General features: G+C 48.3%; 1 protein-coding gene across 5 annotated transcripts in view; it reads left to right on the top strand.

Annotated features, from left to right (window-relative positions):
- Positions 1 to 19,872, top strand: part of PPP1R16A (protein phosphatase 1 regulatory subunit 16A) — an 82,031-nt gene that overhangs the window by 16,921 nt on the left and 45,238 nt on the right. Inside the window, exons 2-3 of one of the 5 annotated variants that reach the window (XM_050939386.1) lie at positions 3,612 to 3,736; positions 11,872 to 13,865. In XM_050939386.1, the coding sequence (XP_050795343.1) occupies positions 13,616 to 13,865 (250 nt within the window). In that variant the 5' untranslated portion in view covers positions 3,612 to 3,736; positions 11,872 to 13,615. Of the gene's footprint in view, positions 1 to 2,941; positions 3,737 to 11,871; positions 13,866 to 19,872 lie in introns of those variants that run through there. The other 4 variants (XM_050939384.1, XM_050939387.1, XM_050939385.1 and 1 more) reach the window with 4 other exon arrangements.

Below are 19,872 nucleotides of genomic sequence, written 5' to 3'. Positions count from 1 at the left end.
CCAGGCTAAACAAGCCAAGCTCTTTGAGTCTCCTTTCATAAGGCAGTTTTTCCATTCCTCGGATCATCCTCGTAGCCCGTCTCTGAACCTGTTCCAGTTTGAATTCATCCTTCTTGAACATGGGACACCAGAACTGCACACAGTATTCCAGATGGGGTCTCACCAACGCCGTATACAACGGTACTAACACCTCCTTATCCTTGCAGGAAATACCCCGCCTGATGCATCCCAAAATCGCATTTGCTTTTTTAACAGCCGTATCACATTGGCGACTCATAGTCATCCTGCTATCAACCAGTACCCCAAGGTCCTTCTCTTCCTCCGTCGCTTCCAACTGATGCGCCCCCAACGTATATCCAAAATTCTTATTATTAATTCCTAAATGCATGACCTTGCACTTTTCACTATTGTATTTCATCCTATTTCTATTACTCCAGTTTACAAGGTGGTTCAGATCTTCTTGAATAGTATCCCTGTCCTTCTCAGTGTTAGCAATACCCCCCAGCTTCGTGTCATCCGCGAACTTTATTAGCACATTCCCGCTCTTTGTGCCAAGGTCAGTAATAAAAAGGTTAAATAAGATCGGTCCCAAGACCGATCCTTGAGGGACTCCACTGGTGACCTCCTTCCAGTCCGACAGTTCACCTTTCAATACGACCCTCTGGAGTCTCCCCTTTAACCAGTTCCTTATCCACCTTACAACTTTCATATTCACTCCCAGCTTTTCCAATTTAACTAACAGCTCCCCGTGCGGAACCGTGTCGAACGCCTTACTGAAATCTAGGTAAATTATATCTACCGCATTTCCTTTATCTAAGTAATCCGTCACCTTCTCAAAGAAGGAGATCAGATTGGTTTGGCACGATCTACCTTTAGTAAATCCGTGTTGCAGTTCGTCCCAATTACCATTGACCTCTATGTCCTTGACTACTTTCTCCCTTAAAATTTTTTCCAAGACCTTACATACTACAGACGTCAAGCTAACAGGCCTATAATTACCCGGATCACTCTTTTTCCCTTTCTTAAAAATAGGAACTACATTAGCAATCCTCCAGTCATACGGCACAACACCCGAGATTATCGATTGCTTAAAAATTCTCGCTAACGGGCTCGCAATTTCACGCGCCAGTGACGCGATGCTGCGGCAGTGAACAGCAGCATCCTCTCCCCTCCCTTCCCCGGTGGCAGACGGTACAGTGCAGAATGACTGATAGCCGTCCTCGTCATCATCCCGTGAGTGCTCCTGGCTGGCCTCAGGTGAGGTTGACCGGGGGCGCCTGGGTAAAAATAGGAATGACTCCTGGTCATTCCCGGCAGATGGTACAGAACGGCTGGTAACAGTCTTCATCATAGCAACTGGGGGCTGAGCTCCATCAGCCCCCCTGCTTTCATGTCTAAAGAAAAGATTTTGTACTGCCTGGACTATCATAGCAGCGGGATGCTGGGCTCCTCTTCCCCCCCACCATTTAATGTCCTGCCTGGACTATCATAGCAGCTGGAGGCTGCCTCCCCCTCATTTTATCTCACTAAAAAGTCAGTGTTTCTTATTCCTGCATTCTTTATTACTTCATCACACAAATGGGGGGACACTGCAACGGTAGCCCAGGAGAGTTGGGGGAGAAGGGAAGCAACGGGTGGGGTTGTTGCAGGGGCACCCCCTAGAATGGCATGCAGCTCATCATTTCTGTGGGATCCGACACGGAGTGGCTGTGTTCTCTGGTACACTGGTTCTCTAGTACATTTGCCCCATATTCTAGGCAGGACTGACTCTATTTTTAGATAAAACATAAAGGAGGGAATGACCCGGGGAGTCATTCCCATTTTTGTCTTTGCGCCCCCAGCTGACCTCAGCCAGGAGCACCCATGACAGCAGCAGACGGTACAGAATGACTGATAACCATCATCTCATCGCCAATTTACACTGGCACGGCAGACAGTACAGAACGACTGATAACCGTCTCTGCTACCTTGCAAAGGCAAATGAATGCTGCTGTGTAGCGCTGTAGTACCGCCTCTGTCAGCGACATCCAGTACACATACGGTGACAGTGACAAAAGGCAAAACGGGCTCCATGGTTGCCATGCTATGGCGTCTGCCAGGGCAATCCAGGGAAAAAGGGTGCGAAATGATTGTCTGCCGTTGCTTTCACGGAGGAAGGAATGAGTGACGACATTTACCCAGAATCACTCTGTTTTTGCACCATCATGCATTGGGATCTCAACCCAGAATTCCAATGGGTGGGGGAGACTGCGGGAACTATGGGATAGCTACGGGATAGCTACCCACAGTGCAACACTCCAGAAATCGATGCAAGCCTCGGCACATGGACGCACACCGCCGAATTATTGTGCTTAGTGTGGCCGTGTGCACTCGACTTTATACAATCTGTTTTACAAAACTGGTTTATATAAAATCAGAATAATCCTGTAGTGTGGACATACCCTTAGAATCATAGAACCATAGTGTTAGAAGGGACTGCAAGGAACATCTAGTCTAACCCCTGCCAAGATGCAGGATTTGTTATGTCTAAACCTCTAAGACAGATGGCTCTCCAGCCTCCTTTTGAAAACCTCCAGTGAAGGCGCTTCCAAGACGTCGATACAGGGCCAGCTCCAGGCCCCAGCGCGCCAAGCGCGTGCTTGGGGCGGCATGCCGCGGGGGGCACTCTGCTGGTTTCCAGGGGGGCGGCAGGCGGCTCCGGTGGACCTCCTGCAGGCGTGCCTGAGGAGGGTCCACTGGTCCTGCAGCTCCGGTGGAGCATCCTCAGGCACGCCTGCGGGAGGTCCACTGTGGCTCTGGTGGAGCCAGGCACACCTGCGGGAGGTCCACCGGAGCCGTGGGACCTGCGGACCCTCTGCAGGCACGCCTGCAGGAGGTCCACCGGAGCCGCCAGACCGGCGAGTGGCAGAGCGCTCCCCGCGGCGTGCCACCGTGCTTGGAGGTGTGAAATGGCAAGAAGCAGCCCTGAGTCCCTAGACAGTTTTTGTTCCATTCTCCTAGTATTCTTACAGTTAGGAAGTTTTTCTGAGATTTCATCTAAATCTGCTGTACTGTAGTTTGAACCCATTGCTTCTCTCTTGCCACAGAGGCCAGGACAAGAACAACTTTTCTCTATCTTTTTTATGGCAGCCTTTCAAGTATTTGAAGACCGCTATCATGTCCCCCCTTAATCTCCTCTCTTCCAAACTAAACATATCCAGTTCCTTCAGCCTTTATTTATCTGGCTTGTGATTCAGCCCTTTGATCTTCTTTGTCACTCGGCTCTGGATTCTTTCCAGTTTTTCTACATCCTTTCTGTACATTGGTGACCACAATTGGACACAGTTCTCCAGCTAAGGCCTAACCAGCGCTGAGTAGAGCAGTACTATCACCTCCTGTGACTTGCATGCAGTGCCTCTCTTAATGCAACCCAGAATTGCATTTGCTTTTTTTACAACAGCGTCACATTGATGACTCATGTTGAGGCTGTGATCCACCACAACTCCCAGATCCTTCTCAGCAGTGCTGCTGCCAAGCCAGTTTCCCCCGATTCTGTATTTGAGCATTTGGGTTTTCTTCCCTAAGGGTAGCACCTTACATTTGTCTTTGTTGAATTTCATTTTGTTGTCTAGCCCAGTTCTCCAGTTTATCAAGATCTCTTTGAATTTGAACTCTTATCTTCCAAAGTGTTTGTAACCTCCCCCCCAGCTTTGTGTCATCTGCAGATGTGATCAGTCTGCTCTGTTTCTACATCCAGGTAATTAATAAAGATGTTAAATAACAGCAGACACAGAACAGATCCATGTGGAACCCTAATGTGTTATTTTTCTGGCAGCGAAGTGCCCATCAGCTATCCAGGGACAGTGTCACCAGTGCTATGGGAATTGGAGAGTTCTGAGGGAATACTGCCTCAAAAACGCTCTTACTTCATACAAAATATAACTCAAATGTTGTTTGCAAAAGAGCTCTCTTGATGGGAATTGTGGACAGAAGGTATCTTTCCCCAGAAATTGCAAAAAGTGAAGCATCTCCTTTGTCAAGCAGATTTCCTTGCTGCCCAGATACTGATGTGGTCTGCGTCTCTTGTTTCCAAGCTTTCCAAACTACTGAATACTCATCTCCTACTGTTTGGATCTGGGAGCCATGCCTTGTACGTTTGTTTCCCCACAAGGACTTGGTGATGACCAGATGGTACATGGTGTGGTAGTGGAGGACAACATTTCATATGCTGCAGGGCTGGTTTCAGATCACTTTCCCTTCAGAGCCCTGATTTATCCTTATCACAGTGTCCAACCCACCCAAGGTTCTGATGCCTTAACACAGGTAGCTGTTCGTGAATGTCCCAGGCTCAAAATCTGTGATGAAAAGTGGTTCCTCATGGGGTCAACTCAGCCAGCCACATGACAGGTCCAAGTCCTCTCCTCTAACCAACAGCTGACTATAGACCTGCCACTGTAGCTGTGGTATCTTAAGCAGCAGTTTTTACCATTGTTTGGTTTAGACATTTCAGAGACTATTTTAGTTTTCCAAGGCTAATTCTAGAAAGTATGTCCTGGAGTCCACGCAGGGTTAGACGTTCCTAGTCCTTTTTGGTTTGGCCACAGAATTCAGTGGGAACAGTTAGATCCCCGTCAGACAAGTGATCTTGGAAGCCAGAGATGGGTGAAGTTAGAATTCTCTTTTGTCACTGGTGGGGGCAAGGGCAGATATCCCAAGTGTGGGTTTTTGTTTGTAGCATTTGTGGGAATAATGTATTTTTGTGTCGTCCATTTGAGTAAAAAAAGTATGTTTAAGAAGCCTGTGGGTTACTTGTTGGAGCTTGACAAATTCACTTGTTTGGCACCTCAGACAGCTGATTTATCTGCCGTGAGAGGGAGATTTTCTAATGTCCTTCTTGGCTTAGGTCAAGTGCTCACAAGAGCAGTGGGGTCTCTCACAAAGGGGGATAATCACCTGATACTTGTGACCCCCTAGTGTCACTAAAGCCTTGGACTGGAACAGTCATAACATAAGAAATGACTGGATTTATTTGGACATCAGTAGTTTAGAAGTTGGCGCTTGTAAATCATGGTGAAGGCTGGAGGCTGTATGGTAGCCAAAGACTCAGAATGGTGATTCAGTTGTCCAGAGGGCAGGTTTGTGTTAGGCCATGTCTACACTAGCCCTTATGGTGACAAAACGTTTGTTGCTCGGGGATGTGAAAGAAACACCCCCCAGCATAAGCGCTTGTGTGCACAGCACTATGTTGTTGGGAGATGCTCTCCTGCTGACATAGCTGCTGCCGCTCATTGAGCTGGTTTTATTATGTTGACAGGAGAGATCTCTCCTGTTGGCACAGGGCCACCCAGAGGATTCAGGGGGCCTGGGGCAAAGCAATTTTGGGGGCCCCTTCTATAAAAAAAGTTGCAATACTATAGAATACTATATTCTCGTGGGGGCCTGGGGCAAATTGCCCCACTTGTGCTCTCCCTCCCCACCCCCTGGGCAGTCCTGCGTCAGCATAATGTGGCTACGCAGATACTCCCACAGTGGCACAGATGTATCAGTACAGCTTGTAAGGGTTGACATGGCCTTCGTCTGTGGCTTGCACGTAATGCAGACCCTTTAGTAATGTTTTATGAGATCTTGTAAAAATGTTTTCTGCCGGAGTATTTAGCACTGTGGCCTTGTTCCACCGTGGGAGGGAAAAGCACCCAACCAGAAAGGGCCTCAGGATTTCTGTTCCCCTCTTCTGAGGCCTTGCATTGAGCTGAGTTTCTTTGACGTGGTAGGACTGAATGTGAGTCACACTGGAACTCATCACCACCACTCGTGCGTAAGACCTGTGGGGCATCTCTTGGCATTCCCTCTCACTTAGCTTAGCACACTGTTTCTGCTGTGTGTCTGGTTCCTCCCAGCCTCAGGTGTGAGGCACGTAGCCTGAAAAGTCTAAGCTGGCTATCTCCTGCTTCTCCCAAATCTCTGGTTTTCCACGGGCATCCCACCCTGGGTGGTTTTGAATCTGGTTTTACTCTCTTAGTGCACCAGTTACTCCTTTCTTGCTGCTGACACCTCATTTGTTGCTGGAAGTGTGGTGCTCCATCCCCTCCTGCAGACCAGAGCCAAACTTTGGCTTCTGCTTGAAATTGAACACTGATATTGGCAATTGCTGCTGCTTTTCTTCCGCTGCAGATTTACCAGGTATTAGGCCCTAGGGTGGTTTCCTGATATGGGTATGGGCAGAGCCATGTTGCTATCTGGAGTGTCAGAGGAACAGCTGACCTCAAGAGTGAAAGTTTGGGGACAATGCGAACTTGAGGAGTTTCACAGACATCAGAAAACTCCCTCCTCCCACGCCCTCCCAGTCCCTCAGCCTGGTGCTGAATGCTTGAGTGTTCCTGGGTCTGCACATTTCAGCAGCCATCTATATGACTCAGTTATTCTGCTCTTCTCATCTGCAGATCTCAGACCACTCCACAGAGGTGGGTGAGCGGCATTATTCCTAGCTTACAGATGGGGAGGCTAGGTGGCCAACGTTACGCAGTGACTCAGTGGCAGAATTGCAAATAGGACCCGGCTCGTTAAGAAGGCAGGCACTACAACAGTTCATGCAATATTGCCCTTGCTGCATTTGCTTTGTATACACAGTCTTAAAGATAAAGAGACTTTGGCCACAAGTGAAATAAATTTGGTCTCAATCTAATCCTTAGCGAATGTTTACCCACAGCATAAAACCACCCCACAGAAATTGGTCCAACTGGCCGTCTGACCTGGATACAAGTAACTCATGCTGCTGCCTGCTCAGTGTGGTACCTGCCGCTATGGGGACTCCTGGGTCCAGGCGCTGACCCCTCAGTAAGCACAGGTAGAAATGCAAGTGCCCAGGCTCCAGTGCCATGTGGTGCTGCTTTATGCTGACTAAGAGGTCAATGGTAATAACTTGAGCGCTCTAGGGAATTAAAATATCTCCTACCAAAGCTGGTTAAAAATGTTCTGATGGAAACCTTTCTGAGCAGGCAACCCCAGGAGGCAGCTGCCCAGGGAGTTGGGCAGCTGGGGCCAGGCTGAAAAATTCTGCAGTTGTTCTCTGGAATTTTTCAGAATTTTTCCTCCTGTGAAAAATCTGGATCTTTTTGTTTTGTTTTTGTGCTGCTTGTCCCAGTGTAGAATGAAAGATTCCCCACCCCTCAACTGAAAGTTTCTACAGGAGGGAGGCTGAGCTGGCCGGAAAACAGGCTCTCCTACTTTATCAAAGCCCTGCTCCAGGCAGAGGCGTGCAGTAGACTCCCCAGTGCCCACTCCTTATTTTCCACCATTCTGATAACGCCTTCCACAAAACACATCACCTGCTTCTCTTTCCCTGACTGAACGCTGTCCCCTCCGCAACCCCCAGTCAGCAGGTATGACCAGCAGTTTGGGTCAGGTGTGGGGAAAGAAAGTGATGCATTGAATCTTGGCCTTTGGGGTCGGAGGCCATTGAAAGGTTTGGCAGGATTTCCCCAATTGGTTTGACCCAGCTGTGTCAGGAAGAGTTTGGTAGAGGTCTGGAGCTTCCAGGGCTGGAATACTAAGGGGCTGGATTGAGGTACTCTGGCAAGTGTGTTTGGTTGTGCAGGACTGCAGTAGCTCTGCGGTGTGGCAAGAAATGACTGAGGTACATGAACAGACATCAAGAATTATAACATTAAAAAACCAGTTGGAGAACACTTCAACCTCCCTGGTCACTCAATTACGGACCTAATTGTCGCAGTACTCCAACAAAAACCTTCAAAACCAGAGTCCAACGAGAAACTGCTGAATTAGAATTAATTTGCAAACTGGACACCATTAAATTAGGCTTGAATAAAGACTGGGAGTGGATGGGTCAGTACACAAAGTAACTATTTCCTCATGCTAATTTTTTCCTCTACTGTTACTCACACCTTCTTGTCAACTGTTGGAAATTGGCCATCCTGATTATCACTACAAAAGTTTTTTTTCTCCTGCTGATAATAGCCCACCTTAATTGATTAGTCTCATTATAATTTGTATGGCAACACCCATTTTTTCATGTTCTCTGTGTGTATATATATGTCTTCCTACTGTATTTTCCACTGCATTCATCCGATGAAGTGGGTTTCAGCCCACGAAAGTTTATGCCCAAATAAATGTTTTAGTCTGTAAGGTGCCACAAGGACTCCTCGTTCTTTTTGCCGATACAGACTAACACGGCTGCCATTCTGAAACCTTTAGCCTTATTATTATTTATGACTGACACCATAGATGTGAGCGATGCTTTACAAAACAAGGAAATCACAAGGTGGAATCCCAGCTCAGAGGAGTTTACAGTCTACATTAATAGAACAACAGGAGACAGCAAAACAGGGTGTGTGACGGTGAAAACAGTACACACATGCAGGAATGCCTGTGAGCTGAGGGCGCCACTGTTTTAAATATATGCAAAATCATAGTTTGCCATGACCAATCCATACTCTGAGTCCGCAGTTTAAAAAATTGTCCCGTGGCAGTTAATCTTATTAAACAACTGAACCAATGGGGATCAGATCTCTTAAATATACAAAATAATCCAGTAATCCTATGTATTTGCCCTTTGACTGGAGAGCAGGTTTTCATGGAACTCTACATAGTCTTCAGGAATATGCTGTTTGCTCCATCAGGCTGTGATCTCATTCATCTCCTAAACAGGAGTGGTGGACGTGCCGTAAAGGTGCGGGGCGAGGTACAGGTGCCTGAACCATGGCCCTGCCCCCCCATGCTGTGCCCCCACACTACCCCTTCTCACCATGCCCCTGGCTTCGCACCGTCTCTTCCCCCAAGTCCCCGCTCCTGTTCCACCTCTTCCCCCCCACCTCAAGACCTCACCCCCTACTTGCTCCTCTCTACCCCCTTCTCCCCTGCCATCATGTTCCCTTATGGCCCAGAAAAAGTGGGAGAGCATAGCCCTCCTACTTTTAAAAGGGGGGGCCATCCTCCCCCCACCCAGTTCCAGCATCCCTGCTTCTAAACTAAGCCTGTTTAGGTCACTGGTTAGAGAAGACATCCAGGTGCTGCAGGAAATAGTGTTGGTGATTCAACATTCTTCTGAGTCAGGATTGAACTAACACCCAGGCATACTGTTGGGAGTCCCGTGCTGCCTTTCAGACAAGGATCCAACTCCTTGCTTGCAATCCTGGGCACCTTCCAATTTGGAAGTTACATTCTGCCCCGGCTTCCTCCACTGTGGTTTTAATGGACACTCCACTCCTAAATTCTTGTGTATCTTTCGGCTGCTGTTAAACAGCTACTGCATTTCATCTCAAAGGTGGCTGTATTTCAGTGTTGGACAAAATAACTTCTGTATGTATGGTAAAAATATTTGAGATGCTTCTGAAGGAAAGGTGCTGTATGAAATGTGAGATCACTGTATCTGATTCTGATTTCAGGAGTTCCACCAGAGTAAACGTAGAGTAACTCTACTGATGTCTGTGAAATTTTGGATTTACATTAGTGGACTTGAGATTAGATTCTGGCACATTTTGTCACTACACAATGCTGCACTTAGAGCAACCATTCTAGCCACAACAATCATATTCTAGAAAGGTCTTTCGAAAAAAGTAGTGTATTATCTTCTGTTAGGACCATGCATGCTGTTTCACTGCCTCTTCTGTTGTCTGGCAGCCTGGATCAGTGTTGTGGGTACCACAGAAAATAGGGCAGAGCTCTGGTTTTGTTCTTATGGTGGTAAGATATAATGTGTCTTAATGCAAAATTAAGGTTTTGTCTCTTTAATTTGCATCTGCCTAGTGCATTTTCCTTGTCAACATATGTCTGCTCTTGGTGCCAAAGGTTTAAGCTAAACCTAAAAATGTTTAATGAAGTTCAGAATTGTGGTGACATTCTTCATCCTTCTCCCCCCTTCCCCAGTGAATGTGAGCCTTAAGGACGAACTAAGCACATTCCTGTTTGTTTTTCCTTAGTGATTTTGGCTTTTGGAGGGAGATTATGGGTGTCACAGGAATTCTTGTTTGTCGTGCTATATATGGCATTTCTCCTGAGCTCTTCTGATTTAGTTCCTCCTGTTTGGGAGCCCCATTTTTCCACTAGTCATGCTGTGCAGACACACGTTTCGAGCAGACTCATGGATCAGGCTGATCACTTCAAGAAGCAAGCTGAAACTCTTCTGAAACAAATCCCAGTGGCTGCAGTATTCTGGTTTCTGCTGCTGTGAAGTTCTTGTGAGTTAGTGTTGTAACAGAGGTGCTGCTTTATGCAGCTGCCAGTATCTGCCTTTAGGTCTCTTGCCCAATGACGTAAATCAGTGGTGTCACCTCATCTGGAATACTATCTGCACTGCTAGCAGAGGCAGATTAGCCAGTGGGCCAACGGGGCCCCGGGGCCCTGGCCAATGGGGGGGGGGGGCGGAGGGGGCTGGAAAAATGGGTGCGGCCCGACATGCTCAGCCTCCTGCTTCTGGGCTTAAACCAGTCTTTTAACTAAAAGAGACCATGGTGAGACTTAATAGGGGGTAGATTATTCCACGTCTACTACTGTAGGGTTTTTACATCTTCCTCTGAAGCATCTGGTGCTGGTCACTGTCCGAGATGGGTTACTGGGCTAGATGGACTGTGGTCTGTCCAGTTTGGCAGTTTCTATGTTTCTGTGACTCTTGTTGACTGGCTGAGTGCGTGGTGTGTGGCTCAGGTTTTGCTCTCACTGCTGATCTGTTCTGAATGGCTGATACCAAGAATACACTGGAAAAAGGCTGGTGAATATTCGGGACCACCCCATTGTGTGATTTCAGTTGTGCAGTGTTCTCCCATGGGAAGTGGTAGACGGGAGAAAAGGTGACCTTGTGGTTGTAGTAGAAGACTAGAAGTTGGGTCACCTGGGTTCCTTTCCCAGGTCTGTTACAAACTGGCTGTGACCCTGGACATCTCTGTGCCTCAGTTTACTCATTGGTAAAATGAGGACAATAATTCTGACCCACCTTGCATTATTAAGTGTATTACCATGGCATCAAGGAGCCCCAGTCATGGATCAGGCCTCCATTGTGCTAGGGGCTGTACAAATAGAGAACAAAGAGGCAGTCCCTCCCCCAAGGGGCTGGCAGTGTTTTGGGCTTTCCCAAGGGCAAAGTCTGTGTTGCTGTTCACAGCTAGACTGGGACTGCTAAGAGAGCTGGGAGCAGTCCTGCCTTGGCCCCAGAGGTGCACTTTAGACCTAGTAAGTTTCTTCCCTTCTCTGATTCAATAATAAGAGGCCTCTGCCAATTCTGGAAACTTCGTGTCCTCAGGTAAGTAAATAATCTGTCCCTTGTTGGCAGGGACTAGTGACCCTTCAAGGAGAAGGAAAGGGTTTGTTTCCATACTAGGCTGTTACATAGGAGCTTTCCTGGTGGGGTGGCTACGGTTACTGCTTTGAACTGCAGAACATTCTTCAAATAAATCAGACAATGAAATCATGTGCTTGGGAGATGGAGCGGCCCTGTCTCTGTGGCTCACCCTTTGGGGGTCAGATACCTCTGTAATCAGCTAACTCAGTGCAGCTCTGTTCCTAGAGGAAACTTTTATTTTCTTCCTCTTGGTGCTCTGAAAGCCAGCCTACCCGAGCAGCACCCTGGCTTGCAGGGGAGGCTGCGAGTTTCCAAGCCTTGGCAGGTCTGCGGGAATGCTGCTGGCAGGAAGGTGTGCTCAGCAGGGTTGTTCCGTGTGAGCAGCTTCAGTGAGGGAGAAAGAAGCTTTCAATTGCTCCTGGCAAAGCTCTGGGTAATTTGCTTAAACTTTGATTGTAGGTTAATCCTGGATTAACAGAGGGCAAAACTAGCATCAGGTGGGGTGCAGAGAGGGGTCAGGGTCTTGTAGGGAGGGGCAGGCTCTCTCCCCTCAGCAGTGCCCTAACCCCACTCTGGTTTTTTGCTTGTTCTTTTCTTTGCAGGACTCCTGAAGCTCCACTCTCCGAGGACAGTGGGAAGCTCAGCCCAGCTTTCAAGTGTCACTGTGGCTGACTGCAGGGAGGGAGGAGTTGCCAGCTAGTCCAGCAAGGCTGCCGGAGCACTTGCAGGGGCTGCCAGGATGCAATCCGAGGTTTAGAGCTCCAGCTCCTGTGCCGCTTTCCTTTGTGTCCACCCCGGGGAGGGGAAGTGCAAACAGACCGCTTCCTCTTGGAGGGCTTTCAGGCGGCTCCAAGGGAAGCACGTTAAGTTGCAGAGCACCAGGGGCTGTGGAGTGAGGGATTCTCCCTCTGACAATGAGGATCCATGTTCTCAAAGTTCACCGAGCACCTGGAAGTGGCAAAGACTGGAGACCACATGGAAGAAACGAATGTAGAAGGGATTTCTCTCTGCAATGGCTGTAACAGGATTGTGCAGTGCTGTGGATATGGTGACACAGAGGGGTGTGTGGATCTGCCTTTTCCTCCCTTTTCTTCTGCTTGATATTTGATCTCGGTCCTTCGGGGGCTGTTGGTTTATGGTGGTAATAGGCACTGAATATTCACGGGTGTTTATCTCTTCCGCTGGGCAGCTTTGAATGATCTCTGTGGGGAGGACACAGCAGCCATAGACAGCTTTCTGGAACAACCTGTTTGTTCCCGGTGCTGGGAGGAGCTGCTTGGAATGAGGGCAGCTGCAGCTAAGTCATCAGTACATTTTCCCCTTGTTTACCCCCCCACGGCCCTTGCTTCATGAACACAGGAGGCAAAAGGGAGGACGTTAGCCAAGTAATTAGCCTCCAAGCATGGACTTGGTGACAGACAAAATAACTTTGTAATAATTCCCACCGTGAGTGTGCCTGAGAATCCGTCCAGCCTTCCTCTGTCCTATGAATTGCTGGGGTGTAAAGGCTCCAGTGAGGTGGCACCCCACTAACTTAATACAGGACTGAATAGCAGTGCTGCTCTGCGGAAGAGACACAGATTTTCCAGTTTAACCTCCCAAGCCTTCTGTCTGCTCCCAAAGAGCAGTGTGGACAGAGAACTGACTGACCTCACTCAGAGCTTTGAGGTGCCTATCTGGATGGCTGTATCTCCATGGCTCTTCATTTAATTGTCTACCTTTACCTTTGAAACCACTCGGGCAGAGCCACGAGGGCACTGTACGGGTATCTTTGGGCCTCCTGTGAAACGGTGTGCAGGTGAAAAGAAGCTGCAAAGATCCTAAACCCAATGAATGAAGAGTCTGTTGCTGCTGCTCGTCGTCCCTGCATGGCCGTTTGCTGGGCTGAGGGGGTAGGAGCGGGAGCCTCTCTCACCAATGGTACAGTGCACGTTACTTGTTTGCTGGTTTGCATGGTGAGTGTTTTTTCTGGAAAGATTGCTGACTCCCAACTCATGGGAAAGATCCTAGGTGTTTGAGGCCTGGGAAGACCATCAAACCACTCAGGGAGAAACGAGAGAGAGGAGTGGTTATGGAGCAGAACCCTCTATCTCCAGAGGGGGTGGCAGAGCCCCAGAAAGCAGCCAGGATCCAGGTATAAGACAAGTTTGTACCATTCATGTTCTCTGAGGCTGTGGCCTGGTGACAGACCATTTGAAGTGGTGCAGGTGATGCCCTCTGGAGGCAGGGATCCTCACGCCTCTCTTCTATACACGCCTGGGCTTTCTTCCCAGTGCCTTGTGGCTCCTGTGTCTGGAATCGAGACCTCAACGAGGAGCAGTCTGTGTTCCCTTCCCTGCAGCAGCCATGGCGGAACACCTGGAGCTGCTGGCCGAGATGCCAGCAGTGGCCAGGATGAGCACCCAGGAGCGGCTGAAACATGCACAGAAACGCCGGACGCAGCAGCTGAAGAAATGGGCACAGTTTGAAAAGGAGGCTCACGGCAAGAAGGTCAGAGCAGAAAAGAGGAAGAAAAACAGCAGCAAGGAGAAGCGAGTGCTGTTTCCGGAGAGCATCAAGCTGCTGGAGGCAGCATCTCGCAATGATGTGGAGGAAGGTAGGAAGGGCCAGGTACTCCCAGACTGAGTGTAAGAGGTGGGGGTGGGGGCATAGGCACTATGTCTGAGGGGTGCAGGATGGTGATGGGGGATTGCGGGTGTCCCCGTAAGACTTGGGAGGCTTCATTTTAAAAAATATCTTCAAGCAGAAATTGTTGTTCAGAAATGACGGGACTAGCAATGGAATCTGAAGGCCTCTAGGGTTGGACTCCATAGATCGTGTGTGGTAAGCAGCTGCATCACTGCCTCTGCTTAGATCTAGGGGCTGGAAAGATCAACTCGCTCCTAAGCAAGAAAGGGCCCATTGTGGGATGATCTTTTGATGTGGGCTTCTTTCCGCTGGAGGAAGAGCTGAGTGATTTTATCGAAGGGTACAGACTATTTACATAGCGTCGGGCCCTGATGAGTTTGGTCCCTGGTAGTGGGTCACCTTCTCTTGTTGCAGGGAAATCCCATTTCTCCATTCCGTAGAGCATGTAGATAACGCTGCCCATTCCTGTATGCTTATTGTCTTTGATAACACGACTGGCTCTGGGCAGGGCTCCCACGATTGGCTCTGGGGCCACATTCACCCTTCCCCACTTTGTGGGATAGGGTAATTCTTTGTGGGGGGGAGGGAAGCAAACAACCCAGGATGGAAAGGTGGCATTTGGACACCATCAGACTTGATTTAAATAACACAAATGATAAAGAAATGATGGGCAGCGTGCTGAAAGGCGATGGTTCTGTGACAGCAGTCTGCTTTCAGTGTATCTACAGAACACCTTGTTCTGTTTACACTAATCCCTTGTTTGAAATCACTGCCGCCTGTCTGGGCATTGTCCTGTGACTCACTGCGTGCCCTCGGCTGCCATTGAGCAGGGAGAGCAGAGGGGCCTGTGAGGAATGGGCCTGGGTGCCTTTGTCTCATCTGAATGGCATCGGGGGAAAGCGGCTACACCAGAAAGCACTCGATGTCACAGGTCACTCTCACCCCTCCAGCATTTCTAGCTCTTCTGGGTTCACCTCAGGCTCCCTTAACATTTTGTTTTAAAATAGTGGCAAATCCAGAACAGCAAAACACCTGCACAGCTACTCCAGTGCCCGCTCTGGCTAGCAGGAGGCGCTAGAAAGGAATGGCAGAGGAGTACCGGCTTCATCCTTAACAGGAGTCACTGTACCAAATGCGGAGCTGCCTGACATTACTTTGGAGGGGGCTGTGCTTTGTTGCCCCAAATCTTTGCCCCAAGTTGTTGGTCTCCTGAGGCTCCCTTTTCTCGTACGGTGCACTGCAGCCTGCAAAACAGAGCTAAACACCTTGGTGGGTGTCAGTCGATGACGCACAGCCTCCAAGGGAAAAGTCAGGTCCAGAGGAAAGCTGGGGAGAGCTGGCTTTGTTTCCTGGTACCGTGAAGAACGTGTGTCCCAGGCCACAAGGTGAAATTTGCCTGTGGTTTTTTTTGACATTCAATTTATAGGCTTGATGCACCAAAGAAGAGACGTGACCGGGCGAAGTTGGCAAAGGGCTGGGGGATGGGGAAGAGGTCATAGGTCTCTTCAGTCTCTAACTTCTCTGATTTATTAAGTCATATCTGCTCCACCTGCTTCTGCAAATGCAGGATTTTCCCTCTAGTGTCTCTTTCATATACAGAATGGTGCAGAGGGCACAAGTAGCTACAGAGTTTGACCTAGCAAGGAGGTTTGGTGCCAGGAAGCAGCTGGATTTAATGAGGCAAAACTCATCTCTGTCTCTTGCAGTTGGGTGATCATGGTTAAAGGGCAGGTAGTGTTGCAAGTCTTACCAATATTTAACACGGGCCTGGTGAGAGAGAAGCCCAGCAGGTTGAGAGTTTAGAAAGAGAAAATGAGTCAAGGAGGGGTTTTCAGCTGCTGCCACAGACACATCAGAATTATATTCCGTAAATCACAGACTTTGATTTGCCTTTTTTAAACTGATTTCTGTAGAATCCCAGTTCTTGTTAATTTTAGTTTCCTGAGAACTTTTTGACTAGAGTTCTAACAAAATCTTGCTGGCTCTGGTGGTTAACAGAGCCATTAAATAATGGGCAGCGGCTTGAGCTCTGTACAGTATTGAGAGTCGATTCAGCATTAGCAAAATGACATGAGAAAATGAACAGCAAACCCTTTGCAAACTACATGGATTACATTGCTTTTTGGTTCTCTGCTGGACATGACGTTGTCAGCTGAAGACGAGCAAACAGTGTTAAAAGGAATATTGACTTAACAGTGACCTATAATTAACTACAGTATGTATCCTTATCATCACTAGTGTATACAAAAATGTACAAACTGCTTGCCTAATGGAGGGATTACTAGACACCTGTAGCCTGAGGATTAATCCGGGCTGCTATTTGCACTAGTCACAGGTGACAGGTCCTTTCCCTTAGTGCTTATGTAAATTATTCAGCTGTACAGATGAGATTAGTGAATCACATGACTAGAAACATACAGCCTTCATTTAACAACAGCTATGAAAGGAGTGTCCCAACCCATCATGTCCTGGGGCAATGCCCTGCTAAGAAGCCTGTCACCCAGGCTGCTGAGAATGATGAAGGGAGCAGTTCCTGGGACCCTCCTCTGTGGCTTGTATCAGCCTCTGGCTAGCAGGCTTCTGTTCATTAGAAGCATTCCCCTTGCCCGTTTCTGGCTTTTGAAAGGGTGAAGGAGTTTACCCTTCCCCTCTTGGCTGGAGGTGTTTTGCTGGGAGTTGCCTCTTTGCTACCTTACCATATTCCTCTCTCAACTTCCTTTATTTGTGGGGTTGGCAGACCGGTCCTCCTCAGTTCCTGCTTTTACTGCTGTTCATTGGTTACTCAAGCAACAGCAAAGTGAATGTGCTGAGAGTCCTGGCACTTTCACTGCTGCCCACAGGGTTCTGCCTCATGTTAATTTCTTAATTCTCTCTCTGCTTGGGAGAGCTGGAGGCCCTGGAGCTGTTTGCAGGCTCAGAAAGACAACACTGCATCAGGTCAAATTTGGGAGGTTCCCTTCACAACTAGAAACATGGAATGGATGGCTAGCCACCTCACCGTGCTTGTCAGGAACTCTTTTCCGCTTGCTATTGACAAGTGGACAGATGGATTCCCTCTTAACACTCTTACTCTCCATTGGGATTAAGCAATTTACAACAACATATTTTTTCCCCTCCTCTCCCAGCACAGTTTCCAAGTGAAAGAGGGGATGCACTGTCTGCCTCTGCCCCTCCCTCTGGCCTGACTAGATAATGACACAGTATGGTCCTCAAATGAAAAGGCAGGCTGGCTAAAAATAGAAATGATGTTAACCAGCTGAATCTCTTCAGGGCTCGGTTACAGGCTCTAGTGAAGGAAGAGAAAAGGGGCTTTGTGGCTTTTTGCATTAAACTTCACACGAAGGAAAACTGCTGGCTCAGCCGGCCTGGAGGCTGACGCTCTCTGTCCATATAATAGGTGTCGCTTCCCTACATTGTCTTGCCAGCTGGACAGCTGACCTCTAGTGGCTTGGTCTCTGTGTGGGGTTGCCAACCATCCAGGATTGTCCTGGAGTCCCCAGGAATTAAAAGATTAAAGATTATGTCATGTGATGAAACGTCCAGGAATACGTCCAGCCAAAATTGGCAACTCTATCTCTGTGGCCTGCTCAGACCTTCACCTCTCTGCCCCCAGGACTGGACTCAGGCCACTAAATTGCCATCTGACAGGGCTACAGCTCCTGCCCATTACTGACCTGAGCCCTGTTTGAGAGGAAAGGCTCTGTATGCCCTCTTCAGACTGTGGTTGCCGCAGGATAGTGTTTGGTAATTGTTCCTCTGCCCCTAAGAGCCCTCTCTGGAGGTTATCTTAAGGGCCTATTTTATCTCCTCCTGTTCAACAGATATATCAGGCCATTGGGAAGGTAGGGAGGGTGTAGTCAATATGTGGTATCTAGCTTTGTTTCATCACCACTGACCTGGCCCAGTATCTATATGAGTTGGAGCTTTGCTGAGGCTCAGTCCAAATTATGTTGGTGCCCCTGTTTGACGGAGTGTGAGACCATCATTTTGTTGGTCTGATGTTGTTAAGAATTTTGCAGTCTGGGAGTGAAATCCTGGCTTTGCTGAAGTCAGTGGCAAAATTCCTATTATCCGTGAGGCCAGGGTGTCAGCCTAGGTGGTGTGAGGTCCTACGTTACTCTTAGGCCTTGTCTACACTACAGAGGAAATTCAATCTAAGGCCTGGGCTACACTAGCTGGGGGTTCAAACTAAGATATGCAAATTCAGCTACGCTATTTGCATAGCTGAAGTTGAAGTATCTTAGTTTGATTTACCTGGCCGTCCTCACAGTGGAGAGTCCACCCCCGCGGCTCCCTTGTCGACTCCTCTTGCCGAAGTGGAGTACAGGTGTCAATTCGGGGATTGATTTATCGTGTCTAGATGAGATGAAATAGATTGATCCCCGATACATCTAACACTACCCGCCGATTCGGCGGGTAGTACAGACGTACCCTAAGCTATGCAATTTGGGTTACGTAAATAGCATAACTCAAATCGACATAGCTTGGATCTACTTACTGCAGGGTCCACACTACGCAATGTCGATGGGAGACGCTCTCCAGTCAACTCCCCTCAATTCAGTGGAGTACAGGAGTCGATGGGAGAGCAATCTGCAGTTGATTTAGCGGGTCTTCACTAGACCCGCTAAATCGATCTCCAATGCATTGATCGCTGTGCAAACTTTTTATCTCTGCTTTGCTACAAGTGTGCACCTTGTCCTTTCTACTATGGGCTTTGCTTCAGTTATCCAAGCACTTGTCACCTCAGTTAGATTGCTGTAATGGCACTGCATGATGTTGTTGAGAAACTGAAACTATTGTAGAATGTGGTGCTTTACTTATTAAACCGTTCCCTGGGCTCAGTCCCAGCTGCCGGTAAGCCTCTGAGTGGAGAAAAAAGTGCTGTGCTAAGCTGTGAATGCCCTAAGTGGTTTGGGAGGCAGTGACCTGAAGAGCAACCTCTCTCCCTGCATGATATAACCGGTTTAGATGGGAGGGGACTGCTGGCAAGACGTTCCCCAGAAGAGACTTGACTCTGGAACTGGCTCCTGCTTGGGACCCATATAGCCTGGGTTTGTGAACACTCTATAAAGCTCATTTGCTCTTACGGGCATTTGAGGAGGCTGTTGGAATGATGGGCAAGATGTGTAGGGTTTGATCTGGTGATTATTTGTTTAGCGTTCACAATATGCTCAGTGCTGTGCAAGATCCAAAAATAGCCAGTCCTTGCCTCTGGGAGCCCGTGTGAGAGACTCAAAGGATGGGGCCAACTGGGAAATCCAGAGAGAGGGATGATTTAGTAATCACATCTTATTTAAAAAAATTATAATCTTACTTTTTGTGGTCCATGAGGAAGCATGTTTGTGGGAAGGACTGGAATGAAGGTATCTTTCAGAGCAGCCTAGCCTGGTGAATGTGTGTGTTGATACAGCCTTGGTGACTGTTAATACTCCCAGTAATTTCTTATGTTGTCCTGGGTATAAAATCCTTTAAAGAAAAATTCCTTTGTGGGGTTTATACTTGGGACAGAGAGGAGATGGGAAATAAGTGGTGACAAACAGAAGGGGGAGTGAAGAGCTGAGGGAGATTGGGCACAGGACACCCAAGCAAAAGAGTCTAGTGGCAGGTTTGTGGACTGAGCTGGGTCCTTCACTTCCTGTGCTGGCAAGGCCTGGTAAAGCACTCTGCCCCTATGGGAAGGATACGTACCTCTTATGACCTGTCTAGGACTTCCTTTGTCTCTGACAGAACAGCAACAGTTGCTAAATCCATCCATCCATCCTCTCTGAGGGAGGGGATTCGCTTGTAGGACCTGGATGGAGTAAAAGGAGAAAATAGGGAGGACCTTGGAAGCGCATCAACTTTCTTTCTTTGTCACCCTAAAATGTGGAGAGAGTGAGATCAAAAGGGGAGCTAGAAACATAGGCCCAGGGATCAGGTGGAGAAGAGGCGGAAACAAAAGAGTCTGAAGGAAGAAATTTGAAACACAACCTGAA

Source organism: Gopherus flavomarginatus, chromosome 2, assembly GCF_025201925.1.
Source record: "Gopherus flavomarginatus isolate rGopFla2 chromosome 2, rGopFla2.mat.asm, whole genome shotgun sequence".
Lineage (NCBI taxonomy): Eukaryota > Metazoa > Chordata > Testudines > Testudinidae > Gopherus > Gopherus flavomarginatus.
The sequence above is the reverse complement of the archived record's forward strand: the minus strand, read 5'-3'. Positions and strand labels throughout refer to the sequence as shown.